The sequence below is a fragment of the Motacilla alba genome, chromosome 4 (genome assembly GCF_015832195.1).
Source record: "Motacilla alba alba isolate MOTALB_02 chromosome 4, Motacilla_alba_V1.0_pri, whole genome shotgun sequence".
NCBI lineage: Eukaryota > Metazoa > Chordata > Aves > Passeriformes > Motacillidae > Motacilla > Motacilla alba.
This window is the reverse complement of record NC_052019.1, coordinates 5,329,293-5,345,662: the sequence shown is the minus strand read 5'-3', so window position 1 is coordinate 5,345,662 and position 16,370 is coordinate 5,329,293. Positions and strand designations below refer to the sequence as shown.

The following is a 16,370-nucleotide window of genomic DNA, read 5'->3' as shown; positions in this document are numbered from 1 at the left end:
TGGCAGAGGGGAGAAGGGGTGCAATGGTCACTTAGATGCACAAGTATGCTGTTCCTGGCTTACTTAGGGACTGCATCTTTATCTTTCAGAGGTGTTGGGAATCCCTCCACTGCTCTTAGATCAAACTCAGCATTCCAAACTCCAAATAAAGCCATTCCACACCTGGTGGGATTGAAGCAGGACAAGACTAACCACCTTGTCCTTTTCCTAGTGTTACTCTGCCCTTTCCCCCCATTATCACTGCCACTTCATCACCTGAGATGGAATTAAACCCAGGAGGAATTACCCCTAAAGCCAGGAAGATGGTATCTGTGCTGGGAAGGGGCGAGGGGGAGGGGGAGAGGCAGGAGCTGCCACCCGCCCACTGGCCCCAGCGATTGCACAAAGGGCGCTTGGCCAGTGCCGGGGCAAGTATTTGGTCCCGATCCCGAGCACATGGAAGTCACCTGATGTTTCGTCATGGCTTCATTATATTTTGGATCAGGCCAGCGGTTCGTCTTGCATCACTGCCCTGTGTGTTCTGCAGGTAGCCAGTGCACAGGCGCTGCCAGCTGCTCTGCGCTGTGAATAGCCTGCAGGGACGGCCTCAAATCGCGGCAGATGCCTGGATGGTAAACAGCTGCGATTTCACGCCTAGCTTCATTGTGGATGCTACATTCCTCATGAAGACACCTACATTTATGCTCTGTCTGCACACAGCCCCAACAAACAGCTCCTGAACACGGCAGGAATGAGGGGGTGTAGTGTAAGGGCTACTGGATGATGGATTCTCCTTTCCCAGCAGCAGGAAATCAAGAAGGATTCCCGAAAGTGCTTCCTGGCCCTCTGGCTGACAGGTCCCACCTCTTCACTGGCTGACAGTGTAAGCAGGTGCAATCCCATTAGAGAAACTGATCTGCAAAACGGACTGAGCCTCCTGCTAGCTGGCACCGTGCTGGAACCCGTCCTGCCTCTTTTGCTGTCGCAAGTTTTTATTTTTTTTTTACCAAACCGGGCTGAAAAAGGACAGTTGCGATTCAGAGCGTTCAGAAAAACAAACAAACAAAACCGACATAGGGCCCACACTGCACAGTGAGACTCCAAGAAACTGCAAACTAGCTCAGATGAGTCTCCTGTGGGAGCAAAGCAGGTTTTTTTCCACCCTACTGCGCAGATGGAATTGTTCATAATTTTTTACACCTTTTATCCCAAATGATGTGAAAGGAAAACCTGTCTCCCACAGAATTTTAAAATACTTCAAACATACTGATGAACAACCAGGCCAATATCTAACAATTGTTAATATTTTATTCCCAACAGTTGTTCAGCCTGAAAAGTTTCAGTAATACACTAAAAACAAAAACAAAACCAACAAAAAATTCAAAACAAATAACCAAAAGGGGGGAAACAAAGTAAAATAAACTTTAACAAAGTTTAAAACACATTATAAATAAGTACAGCTCCAGAGCATAATTTACAAATATAAAACCACATAGAAACGTATGTACAGAAGAGTTACATTACGTACAAATATGTATAAAAATACCCCAGTGTTTATTCTTGTGCTAAAGCTGCGTGGCTAGAGTTATCTTTGGTACTAAGCTCAGGGAAAGAAGATTGTTTTACAAGACACAGCCCTGCTGTACAATATGCCAGACACAGGAAGACCCTCCGTGAGTTTGAGGAGGTTTTGGGTGGGTGTTTATACAGGGTGTTCCCCCCGTGCATTGCATATTGCAGGATCAGGGCACAAGCAAAGGCTTACAGAGGCAATTGCTGGCAGAAGAGGTTTTTTAATACATTGTACAAGGCACTTCATAAGAAATCTCTTCATTTTTTTTCTCCTGTTCTCTTCTAAGACTCACTGGATGTCTACGCTCGGCTCTTGCCAATACCACTTTATGGCTATGGGTTTTAAACTTCTTGTTCTACATTCAGGATTAAAACCTCTGAAAACATTAATTCAGTTCACGCCTGCAGAATTCAGATGGCAAACCATCTACACCACCTAACGTTTTCCTGGATGGGCAAAAACCATTGCATCTGCCTTCTGCTGGTGCTTAAGGGGTGTTCTTATTTCGAAAGGTGAGAAGATCGGTCTTCCTGGAAGAACTCCTGGGAAGTGTCCACGTTGAAATGCTGTTTGCAAAAGCGCACGGTCCAACTCCCTTTCCCTTTGCAGCGCTGGCCGGCCGCCCCAGCACCCTACACCTCTGTCCCATCCCGTGTGTAGATGAGGCTGTTGACTGTGAAGTTGTAGTAGTGGTTGTACTGGGCTCCCTGGCTGCCGCTGCTGGGGTGGAAGGAGCTGTAGTAGGCAGGGGAAGGTCCCGCGACCCGCTGCAGCTGCTCTGGGGAAGGCACTTCCTGAGAAGAGCTGCTGGAAGGGGTGAAAGTGCCGCTGCTCAGCTGTCCAGCAGAGAAGTTCCTGTGATGCAGGTCACTGCCGAGACCCCCCGTCAGCCGGCTGCCTCCGCCGCTCAGGGAGCTCATGCCGCTGAAGAAGGTGCTGAGACAGCTGGGCGTGGATGAAATGATACTGGAGGGAGAGGAGCTTTTGGGATGGTCCCTGGCAGAGGGTGAGGGGTCCAGCTCTGGGGGTGGGCTGTTTCCACATGGTTTGCCTGTGGCTGGGATGGGTCGCTCTTCCTCCTTCAGGCCCGCCAGAGAGGAGGCGGCGGAGGCGGTGGCGGGCGCGTTGGGCTCAGAGCGCCGCTTGCGTTTGCGACGGAAGTTCCCATTGTCAAACATCTTCTCACAGTTGGGATCCAAGGTCCAGTAGTTTCCCTTCCCTGGTGGAAAACAGGAGACACAAGAGAGAAAGTCAACTTCTGTGACAGTGAGCTGATGACAGATAAGAGGCATCCACATCTTGTCCAACTGGCACAGAATCCACATCTCCTGCACCTGCTCCTCCTCCCTCTGTTGTCCAGCACATGGATCCAAAACCTTTCTCCAGGACATTTCCACCTCCATCCCTCCAATGCCCAAGTGAACCTTAAGGCCACGTAAAAGTGGACAATCTCCCCATCCTAAAGCACAAACAGATCTGCGCCTGTACCTCCAACCTGGCTAAAGAGAATGTGAAGAGGGGCTCCCCTTGCTCTGGCTGCCTCATGGAAGCTGGACCACTTACAGCCATCTCAGCAGAGGTGACAAGGCACTGCCTGGGCCACGGCTCATAGAAAAGCTGATGGAGAGGCGGGCTGGCACACTCGGGCACTCTGAGGGACGGCAGGCCAGCAACTCTGAGCTGCGGGGGCTGCAAACAAGCTGCCCCTCGCACAAGCCTTGGCGCGGGGTACTGCGGTGGCATCAGCTGTCCCCACCCGCCTCCTGCCCGCGCCCGGGACGGGCGCAGTGACCCCACAAGGTCCCGAGCGGCTCCAGCCCGGCACGTCCCGGCACCGCCGGGCCGGACCGGCGCTGTCCGGGCGCGCCTCCGCCCACTCCCGGGCACCGGCTGTGCCCCGGGGCCGGCCCGGGCAGCGGCGGGCAGGGAGGGGAGCCGTGAATCACGGGCCGAAGGAGCGGGGCCTTGCACAACCGGCGCTCCCGGGCTGCTCGGGGAGGGGGCGCGGGCTGGGGCCGGCCGGCCCCCGCCTACACCTCCCGCGGGGCAGCGCCGGGCCGGGCCGGGCGAAAGGGAACGGGCACATCACAGAGCCCGGGTCGGACGGGGCAGCGCGGTCTCATCAGCGCGCTGCCCCCCGAGGGGACGCGCAGCGCGGTCCCATCACAGCATCCGACTAGAAGGGATGGAGAAACGCGGGCTCGTCATAGCGCTGGCCCGGGGGGGACGGGGAGCGCGGCGTCGGGACAGCGCCCGACTAGAAGGGGACAAGGGACCCGCCGACCACGGGGACGCTGCCGCCCCTCTCTGACGGCGGCGCCGGTGTCCGCCCCCGCCGTTCCCCGCTGCCCAGCCATCCCTCCCGCCCGGCGCGGCACCTCACCGGGGTCGTCCTCGTCGCGGGGCACCTTGCGGAAGCAGTCGTTGAGGCTGAGGTTGTGGCGGATGCTGTTCTGCCACCCGGCCTTGCTGCGCTTGTAGAAAGGGAAGTTCTCGGCCACGTACTGGTAGATGTGGCTGAGGGTGAGCTTCCTCTCGGGCGCGCTCTGGATGGCCATGGCGATCAGCGCCGAGTACGAGTAGGGCGGCCGCACCAGCTTGAGCAGCTCCTCCTGGCTGGCCAGGCTCAGCCAGCTCAGCTCCGCGCCGCTCGCCGACGGCGAGCCGGGCGCCGGGGGCGAGCCCACGAGCTGCCCGCCCCGGGAGCAGCCGTACGAGGCGGGCGGCAGGAAGGGCGCGGCGGCGGCGGCGGCGGCGGCGCCGGGCGGGCCCTGCAGGTAGGGCGCGGGGCTGTTCATGCCCCACAGGTAGCCGGCGTTGGCGGGAGCCCCGTAGTCGCCCAGCGCGTACCCGCCCGCCCGCTGCCCCGAGGAGGCGGCGGCGGCGGCAGCGGCGGCGGCGGCCGCGGCGGCGGCGGCGGCGGCGCCGGGCGGGTGAAGGCTGGGCTGGGGGTAGACGCTGAAGTTCTCGCTGCAGTACACGGCCATGTCGGGGGCTTCCTGCGCGCTGCGGGGCTGCGGGGGCGCGGGGGCGGCCGCCGGCGCCGAGGCTCTGGGCTGCGCCTGCTGCAACTCACCGGCGCTCATAATCCCTGGCCATGCAGGGCGGCCGGCGCTCCCCCCCGCTCCCGTGCTCTCCCGGCGACACCCCCCGCCCCGCGGCCCCGGTGGCCCTAGACCCAAAACTCCCGGGGGGCTGCGGCGCGGCGCCCTTATAGGCGCTGCCGTGCGCCCGCACTCCCCGCCCGCGGCCGGGGCCGGGGCTGGGCGGGCGGCGGCGGCGCGCAGGGAGCAGCCAGTAGCGCGGCTCGGGGAGGGCGGAGGGGGGCAAGGCCGGGCCCCGAGAGCGGCGATGGGGGAGGGACCGGCGGGGGAGCTGCGGGAGGCGCCAGGGATTTGGCTCCCGGCAGCGCGGGGGCAGCATCCCCGAGCCGGACCCACCCCCCCCACCGTGCTGTGCCCGTCCCCCCCTTCCCGAGCTGGGGGTCTCTCCCGGCTCTGCCCGGTCTCCCCTGCACCGGCCGCCCCCTCTCCGGAGCTGCCCCGGCGCTCTGGGATGCCATCCCGCTTTCCCACGGATGCGATCGCCGCCGGTCCCTTCGGCCCCGCATCGCTGCGGTTCCCCCGACGGGAGCGCCAAGGGAGGAATTCGCTTAAACTCTGTTCTTGATGCGCAGTTTTGCCGCCCGTCTCCCAACAGCCGCGGCTGAGATCGCCGCTCGTTAATTTTGGATAAGGAATTGCCCGAAATTAAACAAACAAGCAAACAAACCCCACCGGCTTCTTCGCTCGTACCGCGGGCGGAACGGGCTGGGGGGCGCGGGTAGGGATTTTGTGAATAAAAGTTATTTTAACCTTAGTGCTCCGGGGCAGCCGGAACGGAAAGCGCATCCTTTTGCAGAGAAAAAGCTCTCGGTGTTCATAACGATCCCGACACTCGGGGTCTACACAGGAGCCAGCTCCGGGAAATCTTCTTGTCCGGGGCAAAGCACACGTGTAACAACAAAAATACCGTCAATGGTGCGGGACGATTTACAGACTTTGTCTAAATACCAGGTACACGAGATGTACATTCATTCCCCGTCATTAAATGGAGTTATTATTCAGTTTTCTGCTAGTAAAAATGCCAAAAATGCCCTTTCCTGGTGTATACACGACGCGCTCTCTGCAAGCGCCGGGTGTCTTGGTCTGACAACAGGATTTGGGGCAGAGAGGAGTGTTCGGGAAAAGTCTTTGCATTTTATGTCTTTCATAAAATAGTTATAAAAGCACGTGTAAACCAGTGAAGCTTTCCCGAGCTGACTTAAATCCCAAATTTCTATCCACTGCGTGATTTGAGCAGGGATATAATAGCCGAAGGATCTTCGACTTTGTATTTCGTTTTAAAACAAATGAACAAACGGGTTTTGAGACAGAAAAGAATCGAAAAGTGTCTGGGTTAAAGAATTAGGATTTGGGGTTTTCTCCTTTAATCATAAAGAGAGGTGTTTGGAGGGTTTATTGTTTTTTTGTTGTTGTTGTTGTTGTTTTCTTGTGTTTTTGTGTGTGTGTGCGTGGGGTTTTTTTTTATTTTTCTGTTGTTATTTTGTTGCCGTCCCTGTTGCTTTTGCTGATTTTATTTTGCATCCCTTGGGTAAAGAGCTTCCCGTGTGTATTTGGATACCCAGAGCAGCAGGAGAAAAGTTCACATTACGTTTCACAAGGTGCTTTTTCCCTTCTCAGCTTCCTTCTCTTTTAGATTTACAACAGCTCCTCATCTTTTTCAGAGCAGGGTCGCGCTGGAAATTGCCGGTTTAAAGTCTGACGGGACAACAGGCGTCCAAAGCAAGCAGTTTACAGAGAAATCACAGCTAGAAAGAACATTTAAAGGACAAGACACAGGTAGACTTTTAAAAAAAGCAATTTCCCTCTGAGTCTGTAGAGCTAAGCCGAAAATATTATCCTCTAAAATTACAACAAATCTGTGTTTATCCGTTTGGCCAAAACCCCCGCGATGGTTGCAGCAGGGAGAGGAGCAGTCACCCCGTATCGCTCGAAATTGAGGTTTTTGCTCCAGGGATTTGATGTTTTTGGGCAAAGGCAGAGCCATCTAGAGGAGCAGCCCGGCTATGGCGAGGCGGGGAAGGCAGTTTCCCTCACAGGCATGGGGTGCTGCCTTCGAGCTTCCCTTAGCTGATTTCTCTGCCTCCAACAAAGGAAACGGGTTAGAAAATAATGCTGAATTAGCTCTAATAAAAACACGTGTCCTCAGAAAACTCCAGCTTGCTTTACCAAATAGTAAGGAATGTGAAACAAAAATAGCTTTAGAGAGGTTATTACATAGCTGGGATGGCATGGATATACAAACTAACACTTAATTTAAAGAGTGGAGAGAATAAAGCTTTGATGCTGTGCAGGCTGTAAAAGCATTTAATTTTCTTAATGCATTTATCCTGCAAGTAGCATGTAGGGCTGCCTCGAAACATCATCAGCTCTCAGTACAGACCTGTTGCTGTTCCCTTCTGCCAAGGCATGAGGAGAGCATGAAGAGATCCAGCACTCTGCCTCTCTGCTCTCTAAATGCTGCTTTTCTTTCTAGAGAGCTCTGGGAGACGTTTGCCTTGCAGAAACACACAGGGGAGCTGGCGAGAGATGACGAAACACAAAACTGAAATCAGTTTCAAGGTAGGAGTCTGAGGCTACTGTCCATCACTGGGAGCAGATTTGGGGCTGGGTTTCAGCAGCTTTGTTGGCTCTGTGAGTGGGCAGTGAGGTGTGCGGGCTAGAGGAGCCTGTGGCACCTCGAGCTGGGCTGAGCTGTATCCCCAGCCAGCTGGGGTTAAGTGCAAAGCTCTCCAGCCAGCTGCCTTGGAAAGTGTTTCAAGGCTTCCCAAGTGCTGCAGGAGAGCAAGATCCTCCCCATCCTTGCCTGGTGCTGTCCCCACCATCGGCTCAGGTGCTGTGCCTGTCCTTGTCATTCGCACGGCATTTTTCCCCCCGCAGGAAGACACTGGCTGTGCCTCTGGGGCCCTGCTCCTCTGAACATGTAGGTACAGGCTCCACTTTCCTGGTGTGGATCTCAGGCATGTGTGCAGCTGAACACAGAAACCTGAAAATGCTTCAGAGCTGAGTGCCCAGCCCAGCTGTGGGAACAGATAGCTGCACCCACCTGGGCCTCTCTCCGTTTCCCAAGGATGCTGAGCTCTGGGAACGGGGTATGTGTTGGGGGGAACAGAACACAATAGCCCATATTGGCTTCTACTGGCTTTACCAGGAGGATAGAGAAACCAGGATCCCTTCAATGGCTCCAGATCTCTGCAGGTTTGTTTTGTTTTGGCTGCATTTGCAATCTGAATCTCGCTTTTTCCCCAGGGCTGGCAAGGAGCAAGGTGGTAACTCCTTGGTCCACATAAAATCTGCTCAGTAAAAATTCTTTTCTATCTTTCTCCAGAGTGATCAGTGAAATTGGGAATAAGTTCTTCATCCTCAGAGGCAAGACGGAAAAATTATCTTTTCTCTTGAAGTACTCCAGTGTCTCCACCCTCAAGAACAATAAGGAATTGACTAAGAGCAGCTCAAATTAAATTTAAGATCTAGTACCCCTCCCTTCCTTAGAGCCAAGCATTTCTCTCCCTATTCCTCCCTATTAATATGCTATAAGAACATCTCTTTTTTTTCACTCAACCCCTGATTTGTCCTGCAAATGGCTAACAGAGAATATCTGATGGTGTGCAATAGATGTTTCACTGCCGTGAATTTGGGAGGGGAGTTCTGTGTATGCGTACACAGGTTAAAGTAATTTTTATCCCTTCCCTAAAGAGAATGGTGTATATTCCTCCCTCTCTGTATCTACTCATGTACTGGACTGAAGTCCTGGCAATCTAATTTTGTCAGCTCTCCTTATGATAAGATCAGAGGTTTTCAAACCTTTCCTTGATTTTTCAGACTCTACCACGTTTCCTGGGGAGGTGTCCTCATCCCACCACGTTCAGGCTACCAACAACAGGCTTGGCTTGGTTTTGAGTTCACAGTCTCTGTTAAACTCTGCAGGCTGCAAGCTGAGGGTTAACACTTTGGATTATTTATATTAATATTTTATCGGTGCAATTCTATGCTGCTGAGTGTTATGGAGCCACAAAACAAGGAATAAATCATCGCTCATCACAAGCTGTAGATGCTGCAGCACTTCGGGCTGCTGGGAGCAAATCCTGGCTGAAAGGAGTAGTGTCTGCTCTGTGTCCACTTCTCCCTGGTTTTTATGGCTGCTGTGCTCTCACAAGTGTTTCTGTGGCTGACTGGGGCGCTAATCCGGTTTGAGAGGAACACTCTCTTCCCAATCCTTTTCTTTCCCCCTTTTTCTTATCCCCTCAGGTTAGCTTTAGCCTGCGCCTGCCTAGCCCCTTCCTGAGAGCTTGTTAGAGACTGATTAGCTGAGGTTTTGATAAAAGCTTCATTGTTTGTAACCCCTGTAAAGTACCCAGAGCTGTGCTCCCAATAAAAGTGGGATTAAATAGACACCTCTGGAGTGAGACAGTTGCAAGTGGGAATTTCAGAGTTTTGAGGGACTGGGGGATGTGGCCAGGCTTCAGTAACTCTGTGCATCAGAAGTGATTTTACCAAAACTGGGAAAGAAGCCTGACTTTTGTGTTTTGGGGGGAAAAGGAGCCTGGTGGGAGACAGAAGGAAGTCACCTGTTTGTGGCTGGATTAAGCACACGCTCCAGGGGTTTGGAAACATGTTTGCAGAAGTTCTCAGCGCCCTGCATTCCTCCATCCTCTTCTCAGGCTTAAGATTCATAAAAAGTATTTTAGAATCCTCGCTCTGATTACACGAATTTAATCCTTCCTCATTTTATTTTTGCAACAGTAAAAAAGTCCACTTGGCAATGGCGTGGCCTGACTTGGTGCTATGGGGTTGTCTCTTTTCTGGGAGGAATGTTAAGCAAGGGGCTTCTTCCCTCCTGCCTAGAGCAAGAAATTGACCTGGGCTGAAATAAACATCTCTGTGCTTTTTAAATGTTTTTTTTTTTTTTTTTGTGTGTAATGGGATATTTGAAATAGAGCTTGGTGCTCTGGGCTGGTTATTCTATGGTGATCACTCCTATAGGGTAAGGTAAAGGGCAAAATCTTTTGGTCCTAATTCATCTGAATCAGCCACCTCCACTCTGGAATGAGTAATAGAAACAGAAAAAAACATAAATTTAGGGTCAGCTAAGGTAAAAATAATCAAAAGTATTAGTAGATAAAGGCAGTGGCTGCCATCACCACCACCACAAGGAATTGGGGGAGTAGTAAATTAGTATTTCTTTTCCACGTTTGTCTGGGGCAGAAAAAACCAGATAGTGTGTTAGTTTCAGTTGCTGGCAAAAGAGCATTTATAACTAGGGATTATGTTAAATAGCAGCCACATAAATGAAATATTTTATGATCAGCCAGTCCTGGTAATTCACAGCCAAGGATTTCAGAACTCTCTGAACCAGAAGCATATTGTGTGGGGTGGCTTTTTGTTTTGGGACACTGGGAGGGTTTTAGAGCACTAAGAAAGCTGATATTGGCTCATTATTTAAAAGCTTTGGGCTAATGATTTAGTGATGCTCAGACTTTCAGCCCTTCACTGTTAAAGGGAAGAAATGTGTGTGTGTTTCCCTTAATTAATGATTAATTTCCTTATTAAAGGAAGGCAATGAAACTGATGCCAACAAGTGTGTGTAGATAGAAAGTAGACATTGTCAAATTAATTTGCTGTTCTCTAGCAAGAGGGAGCAACTCTTGATGTAACTGATTTCTGAAAGTGTTTGATTAATTCTGTCTTGGGGGTGGGTTTTACAAACTGATATAAAATCACTGTAGTGCAAATTAAGTGTTTCCAACTAGTAAAACCAAGATCTCAGAGTTTCACTGTGAAAAATGAATCCCTGAGTCTCTGCTCAGGGAAATTTGGTGGAAACTGGTTCATTATTCTGTTTCTGTCATTGATTTAGAGGGAAAATAAAGGATCACTGTCTACCAGTTGTGAAGGAGTCTAAAACTGAGTGTATGGAGTGTTAAATAAGGAAGAGAAGAGCTCACTGACACTGAGCTGTCTCTGCCTTGGAACCAGGGGCAAATGGGCAGGGTGTCTTTTGACATGGAAAAGCAAAAGGACACATTTAGGAAAAAGGATTATATTGAAGAAGTGATGGAGTCTGTATCAAAAATTTATAATTTTTAAAAGGTTATTGTGGCTCTTGAGAACAATCAGCTGTTCCTTGTTGTGCTTTTGGGGTGAATGAGGCACGAGAATAAGAAATTGTAATAACTCCATATTGATGCTGTATGAAATTATGGTGGCACCCATAAAATCATGAGTAGCAGGGTAAAACAACAGGGATGAAGTTGTTTATTATCCAGTTAAATACAGTACAAATAGCCTACAGGATTTAAGCTAAAACTGGGACCATGTTTGTGAGCAGATACCTCCAGACAATGTGCAGCTGTGCCTTGAAGCTTCTCAAGGAACTCTATTGAGTTACAGGAAGGGAATATTAGGGGTGGCTTGTTTGTAGTCTATGAATATCTCAGCAAAACCTGGAGGCTGAGGGTAAAGGAAAAGCTCAGAGCAGGAATCAGGGACCAGAACTGAAGCAGGACAGAGAGAAGAGGCTCAATTCAGCTGGTCACACAGAGATAGCTGACCACAGTGACACTGTAAGGGCTACTGTAAAGAAACATTTTGAAGTCTGTTCACTCTTCTTGGCTGTCTGGTGTCTCCAACTTGGTCAGTGTCTGACGAGGGGAAGTGTTCCAGCAAAAGGATTGCTGCTAATGGAAGCTTTGGCCAGCAGAAACAGGAGTCTGAGATCAGTTTGGGTAAAATCTCACTGCTAATGAGCCAGTTAAAGATGTTCCAGCATGATCCTGTGAGCCTTTGAAAATCAGGTGGACAGACAAGGGAGTGACACCACATGGAAAAACCTTGTTTTAAGGCAGTGATGCAAAACACCAGAGAGGCATCAGCAGGAATCACACCTATAAAAAAAACCAAACCTGGTAAACTCAAGATTTGTCACCTTACAGAAATCAGCCTTTCTGTTCAGGGCTGTGGACCAGGTTCCCTGATGCTCACAGCTCCATGGGCTCCTACAACTGATGCTGAGGAAGAACTTCCTTGATTTCTTTGAAGAACTTCAGGTGATTTTGGTATCAGTCAAGGTGTGCCTAAGCCTGACCTTGGGATTGAACCACTCATGTGCCCAGTGACTGACAGTTGTGACTGACTGGTGCATGTCAAAAGCCAGCAAAGGCATTACTAACCAGGGCAGGTATGGCAAGGGCTTGCAGGCTCTCGTGAGACTCTACATGAGCAAAAAGAAGTGCAAGTGCAAAAACAAAATAGTCAACAGAGCTGAAAAGCTCTGATTGGCATTTAGGAACACCAAAATTAGCAAGGAGAGGGAGAGCAAGAGCTGGATTCTCCCTGGGGTCTTCTGCATTAATGTCGAAGGGATCCCCCTGCTTTGAGAGAAGGACAGGCTGAAGAGATGGGGGAAATATAACCAGAGTTTTTAAAGATGACCCATCCCAGATTTAGAGATTCTCAGTGTTTGGGAGATTATAATGCCTCAGAAGCAGGCTGACAATATCATCTTGCTAGCAAAGGTGCAAAGAAGCCTAAGAGGATTGGAATTGTTTGGCCTGGAGAAAAGAAGGCTCTGGGATGACCTTATTGCAGCCTTTCAGCACCTGAAGGGGGCCTACAGGAAAGCTGGAGAGGGACTTTTTACAAGGGCATGTCCTGACAGGAGAAGGGGGAATGGCTTTAGACTGACAGGAGGCAGGCTTGGATTGGACATTAGGGAGAAATCCTCTTGAGGTGGTGAGGCTCTGGCACAGGCTGGCTGGAGAACCTGCCTCATCCCTGTGTTCAAGTGTTCAAGTCCAGGTTGGACAGGACTGAGAACAATCAGGTCTAGCAGAAATGTCCTTGCCCGTGCTAGGGGTGTTGAAACTGGATGATGCTTAGGGTCTCTTCCAACCCAAACCATTCCGTAATTCTGTTAAAGGCTGGGAGAATTCTGAGGGGCTGAGAATGGATTGATGTGGCTGTGGCATGGGTCACTGGCCAACCAGGCATCTGCATGTTATCAGGAAAGAAAAGATCCCTGAAACAAGGAAAAGGGTTCCTGGTGGGTGAGTCCCCACAAGGGACCTTCCAAACATTGTGTGTTTCCTGACACCCAAGCAAATTCCTCGCTGAGCTCCTTGCTGGAGGAATCAGAAGGTAAAGTCATTTCCACAGAGCCAGAGGGACAGTACAGCAAAACCAGCACAAGAGGCTGATCCCTGGCAAGTTCAGAGATATCAAGGAGCGCTTCATCTCTTCAGTTGCGCAATTTCAAAAAGTCATTTGACCCGGAATGTTGCAATAGGTGTGTGGAGTGTCCTAGGGCTATATGATATGTGTAAGAAGTTGCTGAAGAACATTATGGAGAGGTGAGGTCAGCAGTGCTGGTCAAGAACAAGCTGAACAACTGGTTCCACACCATGACTGGTAGCAGACAGCGTGACTTGATAATTCACAGCAACTTCTGCAGCTGCCTGTAGAAGGCGAAGGATGGAGTTACAGTCACCAAAGACTTTGGGCAAAGGCAGAAGATCAAAAACCTGAAGATGATCACATCTCCAGTGGTGGTGCCGGTTCCTCAGGCCTGCAGAGTCAGGTTGCTGTGTCCTGTGATGGATGATGCAGATCAAACACTGCCATGAGCCAGGCAAAGGCCAGGAGGAGAGGGAGAAAGGATGAGAACCACACGGGCGGGCAGCAGCCGGGTGGACAAGATGGACAGCCCTGTTTGTCTGGGACATTCTGCCACATGGGCCAGCAGCAGATCCCTCACAGAGATCTGGAGGAGGATGTAGCTGGCACATGTGGGTGCAGATCAACTGAAACAGCCATGAAAAGACATAAAAATTATGGAAGGAAAAAAATCAGGCTGCTCAGTCGGTCTCTGTCCTTGCTTTGTGTGCAAAGAAATGAATGGTCAGGAAGGCAAAAAAAAAAAATAAAAAAGACAGTTGGTGTTTGTAATGAAGTGTCACCGATTTTGGGAGTGTGCCAGGACTGGGACAGTCAGCAGGAGGATGTGCAAAAAGTCATCTCTGTGAGGGAGCTCTGACTGCCGCATGGATGGATAATCTCCTTGAACATAGCCTGTTCTTTATTCTGGTAAAAGGAAGGGGGTTAAGATTCAGATGTTAACAGAAATTGGTTTATTGCTTTTAATTTGGATTTTTTAATGTTAGTTTACAATTTTCTCAACAGAGGTGTGCATTCTTATACCCTACATTTTGCACCTGCCTCTTAATATTCCCCCACAAACCCTTTGGGTCCACAGTCTGTGGATGGAAGGGGTGGAGAACACAAAAAAAAGGAACCTGTACTTGCTGAGCACAGAGGAGCACTTGGGAATGACTTGTAACTGCCCTTCATGGTCATTAGTCTGTGGGAGAAAAAATAAAGGGCAAACATCTCTGAAAATGGAGATGGCAAAGACAGGGGAACTGGGAGGAAAAGGGACAAAGAGCAGATTTTTGCATGCAGCAGTTCCAGTTCACCCGTGGGCAGTGAAGCCACTTTGGGTTTCCAAACGTGGGACCTGTGTCCCCAGGTCACTCTAATGGGCCAGGCAGACAGAGCCCTGACAGACAGCAACCAACACCCAGCGTGTGGAAGAGGCAAAATCAAATTCCCACAGTCTCCTCTTGACTAGGAGAGTGTAATCTGGCTCTTTACAAGTCAGGAGATTCCTGCAGGGTGGTGAATTCACATTGCATAGTCCCAAAGTTTTGGATGGGATCCCTTAGAGAAAAAAAAAAAGAACAAAAAAAACCATGTTCAGGATGGAGAGAACCAGATGATTTAATCTGGGTTGTAGGAAGGGTGAGTGAGATAGAGGTGATTGAGCAGCATCAAAGGGTGACAATCAATTTGAATTTCCCCAGAAGTGATGTTGATGCCTGTGTTGCTTCTCCCCGTGCTTTTTCTTTAATTAAATACCGAATGTTCCATTAGTAGTTGGAATAACATGCTGTTCTTGGGGGAAAGAAAACCCAAGTAATCCCTTTATCTGCTAAAATAGATGATTTCTAGTAGATTAAACAATGGCCTTTCAGCTACCAGAGCATAGTTCAGGCCATAATTGAAGTCCTCTCCTTGGCCTCTCCTCGGTCCACGGCAGCCAGCAGCCCGTGGAGCCCCATCATCAGAGATAACCCCAGTGACTCTTGTCTGCACTGAGTGTTTCTCCAGATGAGGAGATTAGTCAGAGATAAAGCATATTACCTGAAAATAATAAGTGATTACAGTCCTGGACTGTCTCTCCACATTCATTTCATGCTGGTTAACCCTTGCAAAACTGGCTGCTGGTTGGGTTTAGGTCTTTAAAGAGGAGGGAGGGTGAAGGAAGGTTTCCAGTGCCTGAGTGAAAAAGGAGGAATTTGGCCGTTTGTTGTCTGTTTCATTGTCTGGGTGGGGATTTCTGAGAATGGCAGGAGGCCTGGCTGCAGCCCACAGTCCGTGGAGGAGTTGGAGCTGTGCCTTGTGGGGTTTTTGTGTGATGCCATCACCCCCTCCTCCCCGTGCTGGTCAGCTGGAAGATGAGAGGACCTAAAAAACTCCCTTGCAAGTGATCTCCCATTTACCTGAGAGCATCACAGGAGACCTGTGGATGCCCAGAACAGACTCGGTGGCTGGATTTCCACTGCTGCAATGAGCAGGACCGTGCCGTGGGCCCAGGCAGTGACCTGCAGCAGTCCATCCTGTCCAGTTATTAGCAGGGACCAGGCATATTTTGGGATTTACAGTACTCTCCCATCCCCAGGCATGGCTCAGAGGCTATAAACCTCTGCAGTGGGCAGCTTCCATGGGACCAGTCTGTTACTGGGAGTGCTGGCTGGGCTGTGTGGATGTGAGCTCAGAACACAGAACAGTCCCTGGTATTTTTTCCAGCATGGATGTAGCTACTCTGACTTGACAACACAAAACCATTTATAGCTTCTCTATTCATTCAACAGCAAGAGATCCAAAGAAATACAAAAACCTTGCAAGGATTTTTATAACAAATTTTAAACCTGTCTAGATGGAAAAAAATGTAATGTAGTGGTTTTCTAGCAATTCAGGTTGGTTGCCTAGGGATGATGGAGATAAAGATGTAAAAGAAAAATGTTGAAAAAATACCTTGAAATCTGCTTATGGGGCTCTGTGTTGTTACCAGTGCTGGGAGTGAGCTCCTGTGAGCTCTACAGAGAGTGTCCTGGCGGGACAATAATTTCCTTGGGCTCCTCACAAATATTGCAGATTAAGTCCTGGCCCCGTTTGAGTCACTGGGAGTTTTGTGACCGGCTTCATTAGCACCACGGCCATTTCATTCATAAAAGGCTCCTTCCCAGCTCCTGTGCCATTCCAGCATCCCCTGTCTGTCATCAGGCTGGTCTCCCTGAGTGAGGGAGAGCAGGTTCATCCTTCTTCTTCTAAATGCTCCATCAGCCGCTCCCTTGAAAACTGTAAATAAAGGCCGCTGGGGATAGCTTTTCTGCTTGACCCCTCACCTGAAATGAAAATAAAGGTGACTGAATTTCATCCTGACGTGGAGCTCCTTCCCAGGCTGGCTCTTTCCCGTGGCTGTTGACAGTTACCTGCCAAGCCCCACGGTTACCTTTGATTTTGCCCTAATGACATCTCCGAGCTTAGGGTGGCTCTGGGACTGTAATCCCCTCTGCAGCCTTAGCCAATTTATGGGGTAACCTGAGACCAGGCTCTCTCTTCCCCGTGATTTTTCCACTTGTTAATACTCACTGAAGGCA

General features: G+C 50.3%; 1 protein-coding gene and 1 long non-coding RNA gene across 3 annotated transcripts; one reads left to right on the top strand and one right to left on the bottom strand.

The window, feature by feature from the left end:
- Window positions 1–1,307: 1,307 nt before the first annotated feature.
- FOXI3 (forkhead box I3) lies at window positions 1,308–4,793 on the bottom strand. The gene is made up of 2 exons (XM_038136658.1): window positions 3,936–4,793; window positions 1,308–2,771 (listed from the first exon to the last, which is right to left on the bottom strand). Exons 1-2 carry the CDS (start codon window positions 4,636–4,638, stop codon window positions 2,185–2,187), a joined length of 1,290 nt encoding a protein of 429 aa, XP_037992586.1. The 5' UTR covers window positions 4,639–4,793; the 3' UTR covers window positions 1,308–2,184.
- On the top strand, window positions 4,203–10,505 carry LOC119700933. 2 transcript variants are annotated; one of them, XR_005256928.1, is made up of 4 exons: window positions 4,203–4,329; window positions 6,318–6,432; window positions 7,130–7,215; window positions 7,982–10,505. It is a non-coding gene; the product is annotated as an uncharacterized LOC119700933 (long non-coding RNA). The 2 variants fall into 2 exon arrangements; XR_005256929.1 differs by lacking the exon at window positions 7,982–10,505 and adding an exon at window positions 7,534–7,839.
- Window positions 10,506–16,370: the final 5,865 nt, after the last annotated feature.